The 23,487-nt window shown below is 30.9% G+C and overlaps 4 protein-coding genes and 1 long non-coding RNA gene across 8 annotated transcripts; 2 read left to right on the top strand and 3 right to left on the bottom strand.

The window, feature by feature from the left end:
* Nucleotides 1–3,065: 3,065 nt before the first annotated feature.
* LOC124926819 lies at nucleotides 3,066–6,474 on the bottom strand. 2 transcript variants are annotated; one of them, XM_047467128.1, is made up of 9 exons: nucleotides 5,911–6,474; nucleotides 5,032–5,182; nucleotides 4,780–4,930; nucleotides 4,570–4,695; nucleotides 4,398–4,478; nucleotides 4,091–4,280; nucleotides 3,734–4,004; nucleotides 3,307–3,633; nucleotides 3,066–3,229 (listed from the first exon to the last, which is right to left on the bottom strand). In XM_047467128.1, the coding sequence occupies exons 1-8, from the start codon at nucleotides 6,106–6,108 to the stop codon at nucleotides 3,350–3,352; spliced, it is 1,452 nt and encodes a 483-aa protein (XP_047323084.1). In that variant the 5' UTR covers nucleotides 6,109–6,474; the 3' UTR covers nucleotides 3,066–3,229; nucleotides 3,307–3,349. The 2 variants fall into 2 exon arrangements, with proteins under 2 accessions (XP_047323084.1, XP_047323083.1); XM_047467127.1 differs by having other exon boundaries at nucleotides 3,066–3,633.
* Nucleotides 6,475–7,534: 1,060 nt separating this feature from the next.
* Nucleotides 7,535–9,570, top strand: LOC124923946. The gene is made up of 4 exons (XM_047463954.1): nucleotides 7,535–8,062; nucleotides 8,605–8,663; nucleotides 8,765–8,821; nucleotides 9,284–9,570. The coding sequence occupies exons 1-4, from the start codon at nucleotides 7,592–7,594 to the stop codon at nucleotides 9,450–9,452; spliced, it is 756 nt and encodes a 251-aa protein (XP_047319910.1). The 5' UTR covers nucleotides 7,535–7,591; the 3' UTR covers nucleotides 9,453–9,570.
* A 133-nt stretch (nucleotides 9,571–9,703) lies between these two features.
* LOC124923945 lies at nucleotides 9,704–11,117 on the top strand. Its single transcript, XM_047463953.1, has 2 exons — nucleotides 9,704–10,222; nucleotides 10,360–11,117. The coding sequence occupies exons 1-2, from the start codon at nucleotides 9,781–9,783 to the stop codon at nucleotides 10,761–10,763; spliced, it is 846 nt and encodes a 281-aa protein (XP_047319909.1). The 5' UTR covers nucleotides 9,704–9,780; the 3' UTR covers nucleotides 10,764–11,117.
* A 34-nt stretch (nucleotides 11,118–11,151) lies between these two features.
* On the bottom strand, nucleotides 11,152–14,560 carry LOC124923944 (autophagy-related protein 18c-like). Of its 2 annotated transcripts, none has more exons than XM_047463951.1 (5): nucleotides 14,219–14,560; nucleotides 13,110–13,862; nucleotides 12,783–13,035; nucleotides 12,068–12,191; nucleotides 11,152–11,484 (listed from the first exon to the last, which is right to left on the bottom strand). In XM_047463951.1, exons 2-5 carry the CDS (start codon nucleotides 13,848–13,850, stop codon nucleotides 11,391–11,393), a joined length of 1,212 nt encoding a protein of 403 aa, XP_047319907.1. In that variant the 5' UTR covers nucleotides 13,851–13,862; nucleotides 14,219–14,560; the 3' UTR covers nucleotides 11,152–11,390. The 2 variants fall into 2 exon arrangements, with proteins under 2 accessions (XP_047319907.1, XP_047319908.1); XM_047463952.1 differs by having other exon boundaries at nucleotides 13,110–13,822.
* A 4,031-nt stretch (nucleotides 14,561–18,591) lies between these two features.
* Nucleotides 18,592–20,607, bottom strand: LOC124927950. Of its 2 annotated transcripts, none has more exons than XR_007098439.1 (3): nucleotides 20,497–20,607; nucleotides 20,111–20,396; nucleotides 18,592–18,884 (listed from the first exon to the last, which is right to left on the bottom strand). It is a non-coding gene; the product is annotated as an uncharacterized LOC124927950 (long non-coding RNA). The 2 variants fall into 2 exon arrangements; XR_007098440.1 differs by having other exon boundaries at nucleotides 18,592–18,839.
* Between the last annotated feature and the right edge of the window lie 2,880 nt (nucleotides 20,608–23,487).

The raw sequence follows: 23,487 nt of genomic DNA, 5'->3' as shown, positions 1-23,487 counted from the left end.
CGTTTTGCGTTTGCGTTGTAAAAACATCGAATAAAAAGACCCAGATTTGTGAGAGGGATGAATCTCAAAGAAATTAAATAAGGTCATTAACTTTTACTCATAGAGCAAATAACCTCCAATTTTATAATATTTCCAATATTGAACATTATCTTTTTCCATTAAACTAATAAACCCCAAGGTATGAATATATTCAATTCCATAATAAACTTGCATGTTCAAGTGTTGTTATTATCATAATATCAGGACTGTTTTGGAAAATATGATTTTTTTTATATTTTTAATTAATGTTGATTAGATACTAGTATGAACTCTAATAACATAAAGTGATCATTATTACAACATAATTACAAATATTTAGATGTATTGGGAAAGTTCCCTTTCTTATTAATTTTTTTTCTCTATATTATCTAGATGATTACTCAATTTGTTATTTGTTTTATTACTTTTTAAAATATTCTAATTACTTGTTCTTATCTTATTTAGTTATTAATTAAACTTTTAGTTAAATTAAATGGGAATTTAATAATTAAGGTAATATGGTTTAACAAACAAATACTACTTTCTTATACATTTATTGATATTCTTTTCCAGATTACTGTAATACCTTTTATTTTATTACAAAAGAGAGATTTTAAAGCTGATGCATATTTTATTTTATATATACAGTATATGCTTAGTAACATTTATATGTTTTTTAAGAATCTAATATCATAATCATATTATACAGTCAATTAAACATAAAAAATAAACAACCTGGTATAGAAAAATAAATAATCAAAGACTATAAAAATTTGTCACGCAAAATCGGGTATATCATTTGAATCTGTGCCCAATAAACAAAAAAATAATATATAGTCACTCTCATTTAATTTTAGTAAGTTTATATATAAAAAATCAAATTGTGGACAAAATATTAAAAGTTGATAATAAAAAATAAAATAAAAAGACGAGATTTTCTGTTGAGAATTTATATATTAATAAGCAACATTTAGGTTTATATTTAGATTAGAATTTATTATTTTAATTACAAAATAAAACTTATACATCAAGATATACTAAAATTGTCACGAAAATAAAAATAACAACAATTAAAAAGGCACAAACAAAACAAAAGGTATCAATCTATCTTAGAGGACAATCTTTTTTTTGAAATTACGGCCCCACCATAGATATTGAGGCGCGTCATGTCACGTTCTTTATATTCTATAATTTTATCATCTATTAACGGCTCTTTTTCTTTTATCATATTTAATTTTGATGTAATATGTTTGTCTTTATTTTCATTATATTAAATAATTTCTTATGTTTCCATGTATTTTTAATATAAAATGTTGTTTATATAGACTTATAAAAAATAAATAAATTAAAATCCTTCTGAAATCTGGTGTTTACAAACAAAATTTGGGTTGTTTGTATGAATAAAAACTATAAATAAAATTAAAACTACTTCATGACTTAAAATAATAATAATAATAATAATAATAAAAATAAGAGTTTGATTAATTTATTTAAAAAGTAAAACCTATATACATGAGAAATAGTTATAGAGACAAAATAAATAAATAAAAATTGACACAATAATTGTCCTAATTATGAATCCTTATCCTCCTAATGAAAGCAAGATTTGATGGAAGTTTAGTTGGTATAGTTATATAATCACAATGTTTGACAATATTATCAACAACTAATTAATTTTGATTAGCTTTATGACTATCAAAGATTAAAGTTAATAATAACTATTGACCTTTCTTTACATACTTTGCATAATGAAATTGTAAAACTGAAATATATATATATTGAATATTAAAAATTAATATAACCCACTTTATTTTAAGGCGTTTTAACTTATGAATTACTAATGTCATTTGAATTACATTACCTTACGGGTCGGGCATCGAAACAACCACCAAACCTATCTGTTTGAGTAACGGTTCTGGGTATCCAAAAATTTCTCAATCTTTTTTATAATAGCAATTACTGATGTGTCACTACAATCTAAATAAATAGATGACAACTATAAATTAAATCACCAAATACCAACTATTCTTATTCAAAAGTATAAAATAGTCAATTTTTTACTTTAATATTCTATTCAAAAGGTTAAAATTTTAATTATATCAAAAAAAAGATAAAACTGTAAAAGTTCTACTTTATTTAATGTTATATTCAAATGTTAAAATTATAATTGTATTAGATAAAAAATATATGAGAAATTCATTACCATTCATTTAAATAAAGAATTATACATACAAAAATGGTGAACTTAATGGATTTATAACTTTAAAAAAAATAACAATGACTTGTAAATTAATCAATTTTCAAAACTAGAAAAATCAAACAAGTCTTACACGAATTCAGTTAGCAAAATAAATGTTTGACCCAAATCATTACTTTTAAACCTAACATAATTCTACAAATATAAAATAAATTACTATATGATTAGTCTTATTCATTTGTAATGAGAGCCTATTTAATTATATCTCTCTCACTCAGGACTCAACTATCAAACTATCAATCCATGACCTAAACATTGCACTCATCTAACTAAAAACTTTTAAAACTGCTTAAAAAACAAAAAAAACAATTCACTCTAATATGACTTATGATTGAGATAATAAATAAAGCAACTTGAGGTCACATGTATTTTTTGTAATTCTTACCAATACAGTTATAACAGTACATGTGACAATGCCCGGCTACTTATGTTACAAAATAATTATCAAAAGATTGGTTTACAAAACTTACCGAAAAAGAAAAGTTAGAATCAACCTTCATCTTGAATGATTAATTAATAGAAAAGCAAAAGGCCGTGCTTCAAAGCGAAATGGGTCAAAAATAGAAAGTTTTGCCAAATCTTGAAGTAACCATTTGAAGTCCTTATCTACTTTTACATCATCTATTATGCAAATACATATATCTATCTTATCCACCACCCAACTTTGGCCTGGCCAAACATTTGAAAATTGGATAGTTAGGGCCTAGTTTAGAGAAGTTAATCCAGAATTGAATTTTCAAATGATCACTTATAGATAGATGGCCCCCCCGCAGTAATCATTCTTGAATGCTTAACAAAACAGCCACAAGAAGCTTATATTACACTTTTGCCATCACAACATCATCAACACAGCAACAGTTTTACAACCCGTTCAGATTCACACAACTTTCTTTACATGGTGGTGGCTAAAAGAAAGGGATCGATCACTCAGAATGGGGGAGGAGATGTGGAATCCTAAGATTCAAAACAAAAACCGAATAATTCATTACAAACTCCATACAGTACAAATAACAAACACAGTTACTTCTTACCTAAATAAAACACACATCATTCAGTTGGTTGGTTGGTTGATTGTCAGTTAGACCATACATGAACTAAGCCGTGTCCATTTCCAGTATAGATTTCATTCCGTTCCTCGTCATAGAAAAGGGCTGTTATGTCCTCCAATGCTTCTGCAACGCTGCTGCTTATTCTCGAAGCTTGGATTCGCTTCTTAGAGTTGCAATTATTGCCACTACTATTACTACTACAATGGCCACTGCAACTGCAACCGCGTTCTTCTACCGGCAAGCTGTTGTCTGCTCTTATTTTGGCAAGGCATTTACCGGTCAATATATTGCTGATATTGATCGAACCAGCTGCACCCGCCAACAAAAACACAAGTTACCATCAGTATTACTTATGCATATCCTAATCACTTTTTTACTCAAATAACCTAAAATCGTAAGATGAAAATACCATTTGTTTCTGTTAATGGATCATCTGAGTCAGCTTTGCAGTAAGAAATTATTAAATCCTGATCACTGGTAATATATATGTTGTTTGTGTTGCAGTCGGGATGCCACAAAAGGTGATCCTCAAACGATGTTACAAGCTCGCCTCGGAAGTTCCAAACTGCCACGGTTCTGTTTCTAAATGTCAGGAACAATTGATTCTCGTATAGAAATATAAATGCTGATGGCGTCATAAATTCTGTACTGCTGACTTCTGTTAACTCGGAATTGCGGACCTGTAATGAGATAAAGAAGTTTCAGTTATCAAAAAAGTTCATCAAAGAAGTCAAGAAAGGCCACACCCACGTAAGAAGCTACTTACATCCAGAATCTGGAGATTCTCGTTGTCTTGCTTGACAAGAAGCTTTTCGTTGAACTGTTCAATGAAATCCACCTTTTTATTTCGATGAAGTAGATGGTTGAAAGTTTTAAGAACTGTACCATCTTCTATGGACAGAATCTTCAGAGGAACATGGCTACTAGCTTTGAAAATCAACAACATGATTCCTGGACTGCTCCCGAGAAAGGGTTGTAGATCAAGAACAAATAATTAGTATGCTCCTTAGGAAAAAAACATTAAGGAATGATTCCATTTTACTCTTTATCCGTTTCTGGGAATAGAGATATACCTGATCTTTATCTCTTGAACATTTTTGTCTGATATTGAGTACAACATTGTATAGTTTTTCAGGTCAAATACCTTGTATAGGCTGAAAAAAGAGAAAATATGAACCACTATTCTACACAATACACAAGAATGTAATAAGTTACAAAGAGAATGATTCTACAATTAGAACTTGCCTATCTTGTGCAGAATAAGTGAGTACTTTCCCATTTACATCATCAAACTCCACAAACCCAGGCCATTTTAGTGACTCAGACTCAAAAAGAGCAAATCCTGCATCTGGTTTACCTCTTTTTATATACCTGAAAGCATTTTGAGTGATCAAACCAGTTAAGAATAGTGATTTGTAGAAAGCTAGAAACTAAAATACCAACAGTAATACATACTCAATCCTTGTTGTCCGGCATTTCAAAGAACTAAAGTTATCTGATGCATAAACTGAAACTGTAATGAGCGAATCATTATTTTTATTGTAAAATAAGCTTCTGATAACTTCATCTGGACTAATGTTCAAGAAGCATATCCTTTGATTAGTCTCTGCATCCAAAAATAAGGAAATTGTAAGGCCCCTTCCTTCAAAAGTAGAAAGCAGCATTAAGTTTGTAAAAGTTCAAATCTGCAAGCCAGTAATGCTCTACCTCGACTGAATGCAACACAAATGCCAGACTGAGAGAGAGCAAATACAATGTTGTGGGCAGCTACTATCTCTATTATTTTCGACCTCTTTTTCAGGAAAGACAGTAGCACCGTGCCACAACGACCTTTTGGATCATGAGTATCGTATTCCTCCTGATAAAGCATTCATTTCAACAAGTCAGCTGAATGGGAGCTCAAATCTTATGGTAGAATTTTAACACATCTCTCATCACTTTTTTATCTGATAGAATCAACTCCATATGAAATTTCATCAACAAATATTTAGCACTTTAAATATATAAACTCTCAAACTCAGGTTTTTATTGAATTAGTGATGGCATTATCAGCAGCAAAAATTCTTATCACCAACTTGCCTTAATGAGTGCAAAAGGAGAAGATATGTGAGAATTTTTAAACCAGAGTGGGTTTCCCTATTAGTCTCCAACCGAGAAATCGAGACATCAATAATAAACTGATAATCAACGCAATGCCTCTATAAATGAATAGTGTCATGCCCTGATGTTGAACTCAGGGAGCTTGAACAACAGAATCAAGAAACCTAATTAGGAGCTTTTTGTGGGTCAAATGAAAATCTCTTCCGGCGAAGATCCAACAAAAGAATGACTGTCCTATTTAATCTAACCAGTAAATAAATAGACACACATAAGATCTGTTATAACAAGACAGATATTTGATAGATAAAGACAACTACAAGCATAGACAACATCTTATTAAGCAAGATAAACCAAGTTTTCAAGCACTGAAAACCTAAATTCTCACCGACGACATACAGTCAGTTCTTCACGAATAGTTTCAAAATGAAGTTTGATGGAGCATTAGAAAATGAAAAAGGTTCACGAAAACAAAAACAAAAAAAGAACCTGCAATCGTATGTTCCGGAATCTTTCCTGAGCATCACTCACACTAAAGGCTCGGTCGCGCTTTGAGCAAATCTCTCTCCTCTGCAGCTTCTTGACACTGTTGACAAACCCATCAACGCAGCTCCGTGGCCGCTTCTTCGCTACAACCCGACGGCTGCTGCACGGCCGCGGACTAGCTGTGATTTTTCTCCCGTCCATTACACTGCGGTAATATAATTTACAGACCAACACCTACGGAACCTGTGCAATTCTATGTCAGCATCAGCCTATAGCTTAGAAATCTGTCCGGTTAAACCCTAAATCTCAAAAGCCCCTGATTGAAAAATTAGGGCTTTTCTCGGTCGAGCATATATCTTCGGCAATTGGCCAACATTGAAAGCAAAGAATTGTTAATAATAAATCTCCGGAGAATGAACACGGGTAGGTGCCGGCGACCGGAAACGGAGGAATGAAAAATCGGGTCGCGGGAAGAGAGAGAGTAAATGGGAGCGATGTGGTGAGGAGGATATTAGGCTCTCTCTCTCTCTCTCTCTGTTGCATGTCCCTCCGATTTGACTCGTTTTCAAATCTGAGATAAGAAAACAAAGTCTCCACTTTTTTCAAAGGACATGCTTGTGCTTCGTTTGGTTACTGCTTTATTTGCCATTTCCAATTTGTCGTTACTATTATCATACTTACCTAAATTGGATTTTGAAATTAAAATATATTTTTTTTTTGAAAATTAATAAATCTATGCATAAATTAAAAAATTATACCCAAAAACTTATTTAACATAAAAAAATAAAGGAATTAACAATGCACCAAAATGAAACTCAAGTGAACTAATTAATTTTAGAATTATTGAGAATGTTTTAAGTAGAAATGATAATTATATAAAATTTTAACCTAATTCAAATGGAGTATTTGTTAGAACTAAAATTACTATCAATGTTCTCTATCATATAAGATTCTCAATGTGAAATTTAAACTTAATGTTATGATAAAATTAAGGTTGAAAGTAAATGTATGAGTATAATTGATGTTTAAATAGAATATTGTTATATGAGTTGGAGAGGCTATGCCACACTATCAATTACATATTTTATTTGAATTTGTGAAAATATAATTTGTTCATTTGAAAATATTGTTTCCCTTATATATTTTTTTATTTGTACTTGCATTCAAGTCAGATTATATTTTAAAACGGTTTATATTTGAATTTAGTTTAACTTGGATTTTAAAAATTAAGTTTGACGTAGGAGTGTGATAATATCGTTGATCAAAATTTATCAGTTATATAATAGATTAATCCGATTTTCAATTAATAGATAGAAAATAAATAAGGAAATAATAAAGAGAAATAAATAGAGAAGAAAGAACAATTCAAAATGCAATGGTCCAATAGCATGTGACATTTCCATGTGGATGATCAAACATTCATAAATGATCTTTTTTTGTGGGGATTAAATCAAACAGTAAAGTTGTCTATAAATAAATAATTCTATTGAAAAATAAACCAACTCATATTTAGTTGTTTGAATAATTAAAATGTAAATATTTGAAATTAAAATATTTTGGTAGTAAGAAAATCAATCTAATAATCATTTTTTTTTACTGAAAGATAGACGAGGTTTTGAGCTGTGAAGATGATGAGAAAGTAAATAGAACTTTCCCCTGGAATCTGTGGACGAGAGAGAGAGAGATGGCGGTTACAACTGGTTTACAAGGTGGTGGTGGTGGTTACCTTCCTTCCAAATTCCGGTTAGCAACAGCCAGATACAGGAACGTGCCGCCGATCTACATCTCCACGAATGCCGCCGACGTCAACGCGGACCGGCTCAGGGAACTTCACAGCCTATGTAACTACTCCTGCCACCGCTTTCCTACTATCGACTCTGCCGGAAAGGTGGAACCCGTCGAAATCAATAAGCTCCGCGTAGCTCTTGCTCATAGCTCTATCGTTGTCTCCGTCTTCTCCTCTTCCGACGTTGTTTCCTTCTACTCGTCATCAAATCCCGCCGCCACGTCCTCCGAATTCTCCAATTTTGTCGGTGTTGGAGGAGGGGATTGGTTCCGGCGAGTGATTCCTATCACGCCTTCCAATGGTGAATTGGTAGGATTCGGCCGTGCAGTCACTGATTGTGGACTAACTGCTTCAATACACGATATTATGGTGAGATTTCGTCATCTTGTAGGCTTTATATCGCTTTGCGAGATTCAGTCTTAGCCTCTTATACACTGATTCATTAGGAGAAAGTGAAAATGAATGCAGTTGAGGATTAAATTCAAGTACACGATATTTTTGTGCAATGTCATCTGTAGATAGATCACAATGGAATCAGCCTCCTGTAGAAACCAGAATTTATGTACTGAGCATGAGCTGAATATTTCCAATTCATAACTATTAAAGAAGTCAGCTCCAAATAAATCCATTGCCTAATGGAGCATTCTTCAGTTACTTTTGATAATCTTTTATGCTCTGCAAGAACAAGCTAAGTCTTCTATAGGCTTCAGGCAGAAACTATAAGAAGCTTCAGTCATATATTAGTTGTCAATAAGATTCATACAGAAGTGCATGTCATAATTCAATGAGTGTTAACTATTGAAATGATACAATTCGACTTTTGAATCTTGGTTATTTTAATTTCAGTATTATCACCCTAATGTTTCTGCAATTTGTCATTGTTTATCTAACCATGTCTTAGTGCCTTGTAGGTTATTCCTTCGCTAAGAAGAATGGGAATTGGCATGAAGATAGTTAAGAAACTCCTAAGGTTTGAATTTGATTGCAGTTGTATAAACTATCTTTTTTTATTCTTCTCAATTCTTTAGCTTGTATTGCTGCATGTCTTAAAGGCTCCCTTTTCTGATGCAGAATGCTCACAAATAGAGGCATATATGACATATCAGCTCTTTGTTCATATGAAGAGAGGTGATTGTGCAAATATTTCTTCAAATCGTTAATGTCTGCGTCTCTAACTTTTAAATATACCATGCATAGGATCTTGACTTTTAACTTATGCACTGAAAATTCCTGTATTTCATTCTACTCCAGCATTTAATACTGCAGATATAAATGCTTATTTTCCATTAATATTCTTAGAAAATAAACCACTAAAAAAAATAATAACGGGACAACAGAATAAGTATGTCCGCCTGACGGGCTCGAACCCAGGAACTTAAAGTTGATATCCACCTCTTTTGCCGTTAGGCTAGAAGAGGTGATCTTTATTTGAATTCATGATCACTCACGTAATGACTTGTATCAACTTGCCTGTAATTCTATCATAGTGATTCGATTATTGCGTTGACTATGATTTTAATGAATATTTCATTTTAAAAAAAGAAGAAGAAATGTCAAACTTTTTTGTTGTTCTGATTTTGTGTTCTTCAGGCTATTTTTTAAGGCATGTGGATTTGGAGGCGACATTCTGGGATCTACCACAATGATGTATGGTAGAATGGTTTCGACCTGTTTAGATGAAGGCAATAATCAGATGGTCACACGAGCTGGTAGGAAATTTTTATTAGCACCTCCATCAAGAGAGCCCTTTTTGTCATAATATAAAATTACTGTCATTCCAGTCTCATTCAGGTTGTAACCAGGGCTTTTAATATATTTGAAACAAAGTGGTACAATCTGTAAATTATCTTTCAAATCTGCCTTTTTTCTGTTGCTCATCCCCAGATTCCTGCTTATCTGTCTTACACTTTTGACTTTGCCTTAGGAGAAAGTTATACTTGTGGGGCTTGTTTGTCCTATATCACTCCTTTGGTTTCCGAGAGTTTCCTTCTTGGTAGAGTAAAGTAGCTTTCTAAAGGATGCTAAAACAGCAACACATATTATATCAAGTCACAGAGAAAATTCCTGCACAATCTCTACTTCCTTAGATGGGGAAATTCTGGATTGAAGTCTGCTTGATTTCAGCTAGAGGTTTAAGGAGAAGTTCATTGCTTAAGCTCCAACGGTATGCAGTTGGTTGGATTGATCCCAGTGAAAAGTATTGCACTGGGATTGATGCTTCAGGTACTGCAAATCCAGTATGGAAAACCAAGTTTTCGGCATTGGTCGATGCCAACTCCCAAGATCTGGCTTGCCATATTGAAGTTTATTGCAGAGAACCGATATTCCTTAGGGAGAGTCTTTTAGGGACGGCAACTGTAGTTCTGAAGGAATTCCTGGACAAGTACATGAAGAATACAGATATCTCCAAGCCCTTTGTAGAAGTGGGTAGCTTTCAACTGCGAAAACACAACTCTAACAAACCTCATGGATTCATTGATGTATCAATCAGAGTTTGTGAAGAAGGAGAAGAACCTTCATCTCTTACAGGTATTTGATGTTATATTGAATAATTCCAAACAACCCATGTCAAGCAAGGCCTTAATACTTAAATCCCCCACCCCCATGATACTTGAGAATGAACTTATTTTGGATTAGTTTCATGGTTTTGCTTCTGTTATGTGCAGGCAATGAAGGAGGTGGAATTGAAGTATCATCAGATCATAGTCATGGCACTATTAACTTAACCACCACCAACCAGTACTTACCACCAGATCCTGCACCCTTCCTACACCAGGCTGGGACAAATACAAACATTTATTCCCAGCCGGGGCAATTCCCCATAAATTATGCCAGCTCGTCTGTAGGGCACCCGAACTACCCACCACCACCAGGCACTGTGAACTATATGCCGCCACCACTGCCACTACGTGCCCCTGCACCGCCACCTTCCAGTGGTGGTTATATTCTTCCACGACCTATTTATAGTACAAACTTGCCTCCATCTGGAGCATCAGCCTTAATGCAAGGTGGGTGGGACATTGGCGGGCAGTGCAGCAATATTTGGAAGAGATATAATGTGTGGACTTGATGTTCCTGTTGTTGGAATTGCTGATTCTAGTCTTACCATATCACCAGCTGAGGGAGGCCCCTCCACCACCATCCTGATGGAAGGGATGAAAGAAGTCTTAATTAGTCCTTCTTAAGTGCTTAATTACAACTATCTTTATCTTTTGTTTCTACCAACACTACTGGGGCATGCCACTGGTTCCCCTTTCTTGGAAACTAGGAGGTAGCAGCATAAACTGAAATTTTCATTCTAGTTTCCTGCAAAATCACTTTCAATGTGACAATAAGGTTTCAAAAAATCCCAGTTCACAAGGAGAAGTTCATATAAAACACACAAGTTTAACAATGAAATCAACTTTTATTCTGTTTGGAATGATAACAATCTCGCTTCAACCTAAATGACATTTTGCTTTAAACGCACATCAATAAATGAATTGGACACAACAGCCATTGAAATGAACGACAGTCAACCAAATTGCTTGAATTGCAGCATCCTAAGGAATTAGGACTATAATAATTCAACAAACATGAATATTTACAAATGGTGGTAGGATGAATAAATGTTACATCGACCTCGATTGCCATGCCGGATGCTAACGGCCTTATTTGGGCCGACTACCCGCCTTGTCCATGCCAGATGCTAACGGCCTTATTTGGGCCGACAACCCGTCTTGTGGAAGCGGACATATTCCTGCTGTGACATCGCCCCACCATTTATAGGATCAAAACTGCATCTGTAGAAACTGATGAAAACCCACCAAACCAACATGACTAAACTCAGAAACAAACAACAATAGTACTTAATAATAAGGTCTCACCCAACTGATTTCATTTTACAGCATCAAAAGAAAACAAATATAAATTATGAAATATTATATACTTTTTCGTCTTGATTTCTCTTTCACCTCCCTTTCTTGGATAGTTTAAACCCTAAAGCTTGAACTCTATCACACAATTACATTTGATGATTTCTCATTGGAATTAAGATAAGTCTAGATTATTTACTGACTACTCTGAAAAAAAAAATCATTATGTCTTAGAATGCATCTTAAAGAAAAGGAAAAGAAGTTCATCTTGTTTACAAACTTGCATTAAATGCTCATTTTGCTTTCTTGACATGCACAAGGCTTAGTTTTGATGACTCAAATTACTTTATGCAATGACAACGAGATGTAATTTGAGCAATTTTTATAAGTTCTGAAAGCAAAACCGAGTGAGAGGCAAGTTATTGAACCAGAATGAGCCTTTGATGCATGTTCATAAAAACAAAATGAACTTCTTTCCTTATAAAAATTATAGTTAGATGACATTAAATTCATTTCATACCTTCCATCCATTCCAACAATCATGACAGTGTTTTGAGACCCAAATGCAGCAACTAGCTTTGTGTACTCTGGCAAGTGAAACTGAGCAAATGACCACTCTGAGCTGAAATATTTTGGTAGAACACCTGCCATTTAACAGCAACATGAATAATAAGAAAATAACACATAATATTTCAAAGGGCTTGTTTTGATGTGGATAATTTCAATTTAATCTAAGGCCTTAAGATAACCAACTATACAATCAACAATCTATTCATCAATCAAAATACCTTCAATTATGTTAATTATATATTTATACTCATAATTTCTTCTTACCTAAATAACCTGATTTCCAATAACCTTAGATCATGTTCATTTTGGGTTATCCCATCATCCATACTTCAATTATCATCAATCATATCAGTCAATTCAATCAACTAAAATACAAAAATATTAGTTTAAACTCTTATTGTCTTCTTACCCAAATAAGTCACTTTTCAATAAGCCACAAAAAATATTTTAGTCAATTAACCCAAATAATATACTTTTCCATCAAATGATTTTTCAAAAATTACCGGTTTGTTTCCAAAAAAAATACTCTATCAAACAAGCTCCAAATCTTCATCCACCTTATTGGTAATCAAGTTCATGGAGATAGGTAATAGTCAGAGTATATCAGAGAATAGTTAGCAGAAAAAGAGAAAATTGATTAAAATATTTTTTTTAGAAACTTCTACCTCTCATAAAAGAGAATGATGAACTAGCGTTGACACTACTGGTACTCGGAGAAACAAGAGAATCAAGTAAAGATGATGAACTTTGGTAACTCGTAATGGAACTTTGCTCAATACCAGTTGAGTCATCTCCCATCACCCGAACCTTAAGACTGAATATGTGAACGGTACCCTTATCACTTGAAACAGCCAACCACTGTACATTTGGAGATAGAGCAATACAATAAATATCTGCTTGATCCACCCCTCTACGGACCTGCATAAAATAAAAAAAGATTCGGATCAATCAATAAATATCTAAGATAAGCTGATGGTTAAGTGCATTAGTACCTCTTGCAACTGAGTACCATCCATTGTATTGAAAATTCTTATTAAGGTTCCTCTTGTACTAGCTGTAGCTAGAAGAAGTCCATCCATTGTTAATGTCAAACAAGCAATCTGAGCATCATGAGCCTTTATCAACTTTGTCATATTCAGACCAAAGTGTTCAACTCGAACCTGCCCTCGTCGAAGACCAGGACAGGCTAAGACAGAGGTATTCAAATTTTGGGAGAGGCAACACAGTCCCCTGGGATTACCCAGAGTTTCTATCTGATGAAGAAGCCTCAGGTCCATGAAATTGTACACATAGATCTTGTGCTCAAGAACAACAACAATGCGATCGCGTCTCAGTTTAACTGCCCGTACCTCTGACCGAAATGAAAATTCGCCAATACAACGGCTTTGGTGATCATCCCAGATTATAACTTTGTTTGGAGGATATTGAGAATTGGCTTGCCCACCCACAAGTGCCAGAATGTTGGAACGAAACAACATTTCAACTATTCCGAATCCCCCACTTTTTATATCACGTCTAAAAGTTTCTTTGAATGGATCGCAGTTATAGATATGAAATCCACGGCTTGTTCCTGCAGCAAAACATCCGCAATCCTGGTTCCATGCTACGGAGAGCAATTCTGAATCGCCTTCGTCTGGTTCCATTTGGTTCAAGGGATTTGAAACCCTAGAGTCACGACCAGCAACTTCAGCCGATTGATATATTCCTTGAGATGCAGAGATAGTTGAAATCATGATTCTCAAGGACTGAGAAAATAGTCACCAAATCAAGAACCACAAGCATTTATAAGAACACCAAACTAAACAATGCATACTAACATATTCTAAACGATTAGAATTCCAGTAAGAATAATAACTCTTTACTCTAATTAATATTAACTGACAGACAATCTATTATTCAACAAGTGGAGATGCAACTCAATTAACACGGCATATCAAGAATTATGCAATAACGATGATGATGATGTTACGGAGACCTTGAATTTTCTAAATTGATTAACAGCAATCTTTATGAGTAGTATGAATGAAGTAACGTTTAACCTAAATCTAGCCCCAAAATTGAAAGAAGAGCTTATTATTATTATTATTATTATTATTATTACCTGTAGTGTATGTGCCGATTCGAGACATTGATGAATGAGCTGAATAAGACGAATGAAATGTTGGATCTCGGAAGTAAGTCAATTATGAGCTGCTGATTGTTGGCGTTGAGATAGTTATGGAAGCGAACAAAAGTGGACCGGACCGGAGATCGAGACTGTTTCCTTGTTTTGATCAGCAAATTAATGGAATCGGAGACGAAACTTGGGAAATTCGACGGATAAATCTTTCAGAAACGACGATACATACGCTTCGTTAAACAACCAAAATGAATCCGATTCCGATGCCAATCAATCTCTCTTTTCTTTTTTTTTCTTTTCTGTTAGCGATAAGAAAAGATCTCTAATCTCTATTTACAACTGTTCAGAACAATATGAAGGAGACGTAGTACACATTATTATTATTCTTTTTATTAAAAATTAGCAAGACAAGTTATGTAAATGACCCTAAAAAGGTCATTAGCGTCGGTCAATTTAATTCCGCAAATGAGCTGACGAAATTATTCCGTCGTCGCGTAGCGTGAAATGCATCTCGCAAAGAAAAAACATGTGAAAAGTCCAGAATGATTATATTATTCGCGTGACGATTTTACCCTTCGCGTGACGATCCTACCCTTCGCCTTACGCGACGGGGTAATTTCACATATTTTTCTTTCGCGAGACGATCTTGTCATTCGCGTTACGCGACGGGATAATTTCGTCAGAATATTTTGAAATGGTCATTTGCGTGATTGAAAACGCATTTAAGGGCCTTTTTATGGTAATTTTTAAAATTTCTCATGTAAATTACATAAAAATAATATAATTAAGTTAAGTAATAAAACAAATGACTAAGATAACAATAATAATTAAATATAAAGTATATTATTATGATTACTATGTCCATCCAACCATCATTTGAATAAAATAAAAGTATGAGTATATTAAATTTAAATCTTTTTTCACACATAATCAAATGTTAAAATTAATGAGAATGTATGATGTATTGATAATGTATGATGTAATTATCAACTATTATTTATTCGTGCATTTGCGTAATAATATAAAAAACTGTAAAAAAAATATTACGGTAAAAATGTGATAGAATTTTCAATTTTATTTATAATCGTTTTAAGTTTATGGGTGTGTCAACCCAAAATTCGATTCAAGTATTCATTTACTCTCACATTGGAGAACGATTTTTAAAACAAATGCATTTTAATTCTTCAACTCAATTAGTTTGACCTCTAGAGTTCACTTCTTTTACATACTACGAGTGAAAAGAAAAATGTAAAGACTTACTATATTCATATGAATTATGTCCTCTATCTCTATAAATATAACGAAATTTTTTTATTATTGCTCACTAATAATAGTGAAATATATAGCGCATAGTCAAAAGTGAATTCTGACTAATTAAAAACTATTGATGAACCACCGCGTTCATCAAATTTGGTGTTAAATTTAAAATATAAAGTGTTATTAGCCTAGTTGGTTAAAAGATTTATTTGTTTTGTTAAGTTGCAAGTTTGAACCATATTTATAGTATTTTTAAATTTATTTTTAACCGTTTTAATGTCTGTTTATGGGTGGGTCAACTCACAATTCGACCCAAGTATCCATTTACTCTCACATATATATATTCAAACTAACCATAACTCTCGACCCGGCAATCCAGACACTTTAAAAATTAAGCATAATTATAATTATATTTATTTATATATATATATATATATATATATATATATATATATATTATTATGAAAAAAATAAAAAAAATAACACAGTCACATTTTTTTTTAAAAAAAAAATAGGCAAGGACCGCAGGTCTCCAAACACGTGCACATCTGTTGATAACAAAAATATAATTGATAATTATTGATCTTGATAAAATATCTCTGTACGTTTATAGTGTATTTTAGATAAATGATTTTACATTAAATAAATGTCTTGTTTTTAATATATCATTTTCCTTACAAATGATATATTACAAAAACAACCATCATTAACACAAAATTACATTTAAAATTGAAACAAAGTTTTTTTTATTCACATTCTAAAGTTAGATCCTTAACATTTTTAAGAAATGAGATATGATCTCTAACATTCTTGGATTAGCACTAACTAAAGGTGAAATAAACATATTAATATACAGCTAATTAATACATAAATCCACTCTAATAATCTTTTAAATAATACATCTTTTATAGAGCTCGAATAAATATATTAATGAGAATATTTTAAAATAAACCATTTCAAATATGAATCTGTTGAATAAATCCTTATATTATTCACTATTAAATATTCCACAATAATTCATTCATAGCTCAGATCTAAAAGGATCAGAAATAGATCCAAAATTTGTGTTCATATATTTGTTTAATATTTGAAGGTTTATTCAAAGTTAAAACTTTGACATTCTAATTAAAATACTCTTCCCTAAAATTATAGCGATTCAGTTTTCAAATTTGATTTATTCTTTTTTGTTATTTATTATTAGGAAAACATTGAGGTAAGGAATAAAATATATTTGATACAAATTTGTTAACTAAAAAATAAATAAGAATTTCATAAAGTTTAAGAGATTAAAACTAGCTTGCATAGGTCACCCACCTCCTCTTGAGTCTTGACCCCCAAATTGTGAATAATATAATATTTTTTAATTATCTAATTAATTATATATAATATATTGACCATCTCTATTCTCAGGACTGCGGTGAGACACATCAAAAGGTGAGGAATCGTATTAGTATGATTGCTATATTATTTTTTAAAACTAAATTTATTATATATTAAGTAAAATCACAAAGTTTATGATTTACCTATAAAATACATGCAAAGGACAATGAAAATATTAAAAACAAAAAACAGTAAAATAAAATGATTGCAAATGATATTTTATTTCTTAGATGGATTGAAAATTCAATAAAAGAGTTAATTTGTAAGTAGATTTTTCGCATCAACAAAGAATGACATGTACGTAACAATATTTTTTCAATATTTTTCTACTTCCTATAATTTTTCTTATTTTATAAGGAAAATGACACTGAGGCTTTACAAGTGAGGCTTTACAAGGTACAACATATTAGTGCATTTGTAACATAATTCTTAAAATGTGTTCTATCTCTATTATGATGATAAATAATATAAAAGTTGTAAAAAAAATGTTTTATCAAATTCTCTATCCTTATAATTTTTTAAGGATGATGAATAATGAATCTTTATATTTAAGGATTACTGTAACATCCCTAAATAATAAAATAATATATTTTATTTTTCATGACTATTTAAATATATATGAATAAGTAATTATGTGGTTGAGTTGATTGAAAAGTTGGTTGTTTTAATAAATATTTAAATGATATATGGATAAGGATAAGGAAGCTGATGTAGAATAATTTATATTTTGATTCTCTAAAATAGAGATATTATTATTTTATATTATTTTTAGGGATACAAAATAGGAAAACTGGTACAAATGCCCTTAGGTATAAACTATAAGGAGGTATAAATTGTAACGAGGTATAAAAAAATATAATTTATATAGGCTATTATTGTTTAGTTGGAAGTATAAGACATTATATAAATTATATAGGTTTATAATTTTTTGTTTGGTAGATAGTATAAAATTTAAGTATAAGAATAAAATAATTTTTTAATTTTTTTTTATCTTTGTTAATTATGTTTTTAATATTATTTTTAACTAACCTTTTTTATATTTTAATATTATTTAAAATTTATTATAATTACTTTAAATATTATTAATATTATATCAAATAAATAAATATAATTACGTTATTATTTTAAATTAATAATAATATATAAAAATAAATATTTAGTATTATTTTATAATTTTGTTTAAAATATGAACGATAATATATATATTTTTTAAATCATTGAATTAACATTTAAGAGAATAATTATAATTAATAATATTATTATTTTTATACTGCTAATTATAAAATAAACGTTAACTTTATTTTTTGTAAAAATAAATAAAATTTAAAATTATTTAAAATTTTAAATATTAAAATTTATAAAATAAGTTTGTTTTAAAAAAAATAATATAAACTAAAATTAAAAATAATAAAAGCTTAATAATTAAACTTTAATGAAAAATTAATAAAACAAATTAATGTTAATATTAAAAAAATAATATTAAAAATAAATTAAAATTTTAATATCTTCTTGTAATAGGTGTAGGATGTTATTATTTTATACCATTTTCAAGGTATAAGTTATACCTTAATTTTAATATATATATATATATATATATATATATATATATATATATATATATATATAAAACCAGTCCAACCAAACAACCTTATAATTTTACTATTAGGATAATTATACTATCCCATACATAGCCTTATTTTCTTAAACATGGTTAGGTGTAGATCTAATTAAAAAAAATATATATAAAAAAAGTTATGACATTATTGGTCATAATTTCACCATAAGGAAACTCACAAATAACAACTAATTAAGTACATCACAAAAGAAAAAGAGACAAACATAAGGCTTACTGATTTCTTAAACATAATTATGCATCTAAAACAAATTCAATAAAATTACAAATATTGGATGATGCAAGCCAAGCCAAGCCAAATCCATAATCATCAGCTTGATATATCCTCATAAACTGCTGATCATCAAAGATCATGAACAAAGAGATGCAGCTAGATAGCTAGCCATGCAAACAACAAAATAATAAAAGAGAATACAAAGATCAAGAAGAACTACTAGGGTTAATTGTTTCCATAACAGGAAGAGATGAAAAGGAGGTCCCCCACATCCTAAATTGGAAAAGATCTCATAAAACCCTAATAATATTATCTTATAATAATTTCTCCATCTCCAATGAATTCTCAAACAAATAAAAAGCTTTAAAAAACAAGTATCTTTGGCTTGTACAACAACAACCCATTAAAGATAACTTAATCAAATCTTAAAATATCAGATCACATTTGTACTTTCTCTGCCCTCTTCATAGTTTATTATTAATCTCAAGTACTCCTTTTTTTTATTTTGTTTTGTTTCATTTCATGGCCTTAAAGTAAGTACATTATGATGTCCTCCTTGACACAGTTTATTTCTACACCAAGTATTTTGCATTGCATTGCATGGAAAACATATATTAATCAATTAACAATTACATTCTTTAACCATCATTTTCTCATTTCCCAATTTAAAACACACTATGCCAAACCCTAGCTAGAGCAGGCATGCATCTAATTAGTTAGATCAAAGATGTTTGGTTTTAAAGGAAGGAGGGAAGGAAATCAAGAGAAGGAGCTCCCTTCAGTCCAAGCAAGGAGGTTTGAGGAATGAAAACTATCTCCCGCATCATTCACACAATCACTTTAGTAGCCAATGAATCCTTTAGTTTGTTACTAAGTGTTTGATTGAATGAGTCGGCAGATAATTCAAAACCCCTTTTCCACATCCATGAGTGGGCTGAAGTGAGCTCTCTCACACTGACTTCAAACTCTCCAACAACCCTAATCATTCTTCATCCAAGCTCATTAAAAAAATGTGGATTCAGATCAGTTGTATCATTGTAATTAGGTTAAAACAAAGAAGAAGCATGTGTTCAAGCTTTAGCTAGATCTTTGGAAAAGGTAAATTAAACAGTTTCACTAATCCAAAAAGCATAAAGATTCCTGTAATAAACCACAATAAGAAGCTTAATTAATTAGAGAACTTTGATCCCCTGGTGATTGGTTTAATTTGAGATCATTGGGGTTATTTTCAAACTAAACTTGTTGGGGGTTTGGATTGAAAGCCAGTTATATAACCTGCAAACCCTAATCTAAGATCTGCAATCTCAATATGTGTAAAAAGAAAAGATGAACATTTAATTTGACATGGATAGAAGATTAATTAAGCAATGAATGGAATATATATAATTACCTGGCATCTGGAAGAGGAACTGCAGCATGAATCTCCATTGATAGGAAATGGATTAAAGATTAATTAGGTCACACAGGCAGGAAGAGAGGGAGAGATGAAATATAGAAAGAGGGGGGGGTAGGGTAGAGTAAGATACTAAAACATAGAGAAAGAGACATATATAAGCATATAGAAAAGTGACTCAACAACAGTAATATTTGTGGAATGAAAAAAGTGTGAGACGATGATGGGTCGTTGTCTTCATGAGAGTCAGAGACAAGAAAACGACTCCAAAGATCTCAGAAATCTGGATAGTCACCAAGAAAATTAAATTAATTAATGTACAAACTAGAACTAGAAGTAGAAGATCATGATATGATATGATGAACAACTAATTAATTACTTACTTGAATTAATTAAATGAGGCAGGATTCTCGATCGGTCGATCCATTTGAATGAAAAGATGCTTAATTCGATCTCTCAAGGACTGAACCAAAAGAACACACTAATGTCTGCTGTTCCTCTCTGCATCAGGATTCAGGAATCACCCAATATATAGATGGATGCTTTCTAGGCCAACTTTGACCACTAAATGCTTCTCTCACTAGGAAGACAGTTGTTCATTTTACAAAATAAAAATAAATAAAAATTATTCTTTTTTTTTTTTAAATGATGAAATTTTGAATTAATGTAGATTACTTTTTTAAAATTCAAATAAAGCTAAACTTATTTTTGTTAAAATTAAGTGTAAGTATACAGAGAAAAATAACCCATTGAAAAAGTGACAAAGAATTTATGTTTAAGAGAGAATTCAATTTTTAGAATGCTTATAACTTAATTACTTTTCTTTTGGGAATGGAATGCTTTTGCCATATCTATGGAGGATCTATAGAAATTGTATGTGAACAACTATATATATTTGCAACTATATATATATATTTGCGATTAAAAGTGAAAGAGGCAAAGATGAATTGATCAACTCAATGCGAGAATTTGTTTGGTTTAATTTCATTTTCATGGTTTTGATCAAGAAAGAGTTTGACCGTTTAACAACTTTATCATGTATTGTTTTATCATTGTAATGGAAGTCTTTTTTAAAACCTTTTATCTTACTAAATTACTATATTTGTGGTTGTGTAACTAGTGAAATGTTTTTATTTTGAAAATGAAAAGAATTGTTGTGTATGTGTGTTGCCTTTGTGTAAAAGTGATGATATTCTTTTTCACAACATGAATTTGAAAAAAATGTTATTATTATATTAATGAAACATAAAAATACAACATTTTCAGATGAAATATCCATATAAATTCAGAGTTCATTCTACTCAATTTTTTTAAACTTAATTAGGTTCTTTTGAAATAACAAAGAGACCTATGCTACAGTAAGAAAGAAAAGTTGAAGAAGTACTTAGTCGAACTAAAAATGAAGGGTCTGGCTAACACCTTACAAAGTAAGCTTAGAAGGCTTCAAAAAATGATTGAATGAAAAGAGACCCTCGCCAAACAAAACACAGCTAAACCGAAAAAAGACTTAGACAAATCAACATTGAATGAACCGACATAAGAATTATACAAGAATATATCACAACCACCCTCATATATCACAAGATTTCCATATATATGTATATATATATATATAGTCGCGAGATATGGTATAACTCGAACTGAATTAGTTATTGTGATTAACAAAAAGTATAATATTCTCATTCCATTAATCAAATTGTGCTCCTAATTAAATATACTCTTTAGACATGCATGTTAGCTTTTTCCTTAATTTGTTACTTATATAATCTCTTGCCTACAAACAAACGGAAACTGGCGTTATTCTCAGATCAGTTGTCGAGCAATATTGCCCATATCTCTATTACAAGAATAAAATAGGGTTGGAATTTGAAAAAATATTACAAAAATGCCATTTGTCTCTATCAGTTCACTTTTTCTAAGGAACAGTGTCGACTATATATAGAGATGAGAGTAACTCGATCGTTCATGTAACTAGTTACCCTTTCTCCAACTTCAATTTCGAATTTGGACCACCTCTCTCTCTCTCTCCCTCTTAATTCCTCATTTTTTTTAAATCTTCCTTTTATAATTTTATCAATAATTTTATACCATTTTCAAGACATCGATGTCGAACCAATTCACGTGAAGGACTAACCAAGTGTAAGCGGTTCAATTGGGTTGTTTTGATTCACTCGGTTGATCGGTTTTAATAGCTCAATAATATATTTAGTTTGATCGAGTTTATAATTTTCCTCTTCATGTATTGTTGGTGTAATTGTTGATCATCATAATTAATTAGCAGTTTTATTTTTTAGTAATCATATGAAAATAAATAATTGTTGGTGGAATGAAAATAAGAATATTGTTTTGATCTCAATCATTCAGATTAGAAGATATGCAAGGAGAGAAAGATAGAGAGGGCTAAATTGAATTCCGCTACAACCCACAAGTTTGTGTAATTAATATTCATTCCTCCATATATAGTTAAACATTAGTTTACTTTATTTAAAAATTAACACAACTCTCTTCTTAATGAAAATTAATTACTTATAAAAAAAATGACCCATAACCTTTCATCTTAAATTAAGTAACTTTATAATTATTAACCCATACAACTTTGATCATCAACTCTTAACTTGGCTTGTTAATATATTGCTTCTACAAAAAAAAAAAATCAATCATATTTATTAGAAATTTTTTTGATCAAAACAAATTTCTATAACTTAATCAAATATTTACTTTTTATCATTCACTTCCCACCTAAAAAAAAATCATCTAATTCAATAATAAAATTACTTTTTTTTTTTAATATTTTTTAAAAGTAATTGTAATTTGATGGTTTCAAATAAACTTAATAATGCTCTTATTAATTAAGTTTAGTTGGAGTTTAATAGGAATAAACAGGTTACATTTTAGTAGTCACCTACTTTAACTTTTTTTTCTTTCTCTTTCTTTGTATGTGAAATACAATTATGCCCTTATTATAATAAATTAATAGCTCATCTTTAAACTAACAGTCTTTGGTGTGGACATTGATGTTACTATTGAACTATTTATTTGATTTTGTTAATTTAATTATTGATGTAACTTACTATCGGACTATTTGATTTATGACAGAGAAAATAATAACGTTAGATTCAAAAATCACAATGATGACCGTTTGTTTGTCCATACATAACAAGTAGCAGCTAGCTAGGGATGAGAATATATATAATAATAAACATGATCACCATCTGAAAAAAAAAAAAAACAAAAAAAAAAACAGTAATGCGCTTCACAACCTGTTATGAGCAGGCATCACAGACAGTGCTTTTTTTTTTCTTACAAATGATAAAGAGTGGCGATTTTCTTCTGAGTCATGATGATAATAATCTTCACCCATATATGCAAAAAAT

The sequence above is a fragment of the Impatiens glandulifera genome, chromosome 2, assembly GCF_907164915.1.
Source record: "Impatiens glandulifera chromosome 2, dImpGla2.1, whole genome shotgun sequence".
NCBI classification, from domain to species: domain Eukaryota; kingdom Viridiplantae; phylum Streptophyta; class Magnoliopsida; order Ericales; family Balsaminaceae; genus Impatiens; species Impatiens glandulifera.
The sequence above is the reverse complement of the archived record's forward strand: the minus strand, read 5'-3'. Positions and strand labels throughout refer to the sequence as shown.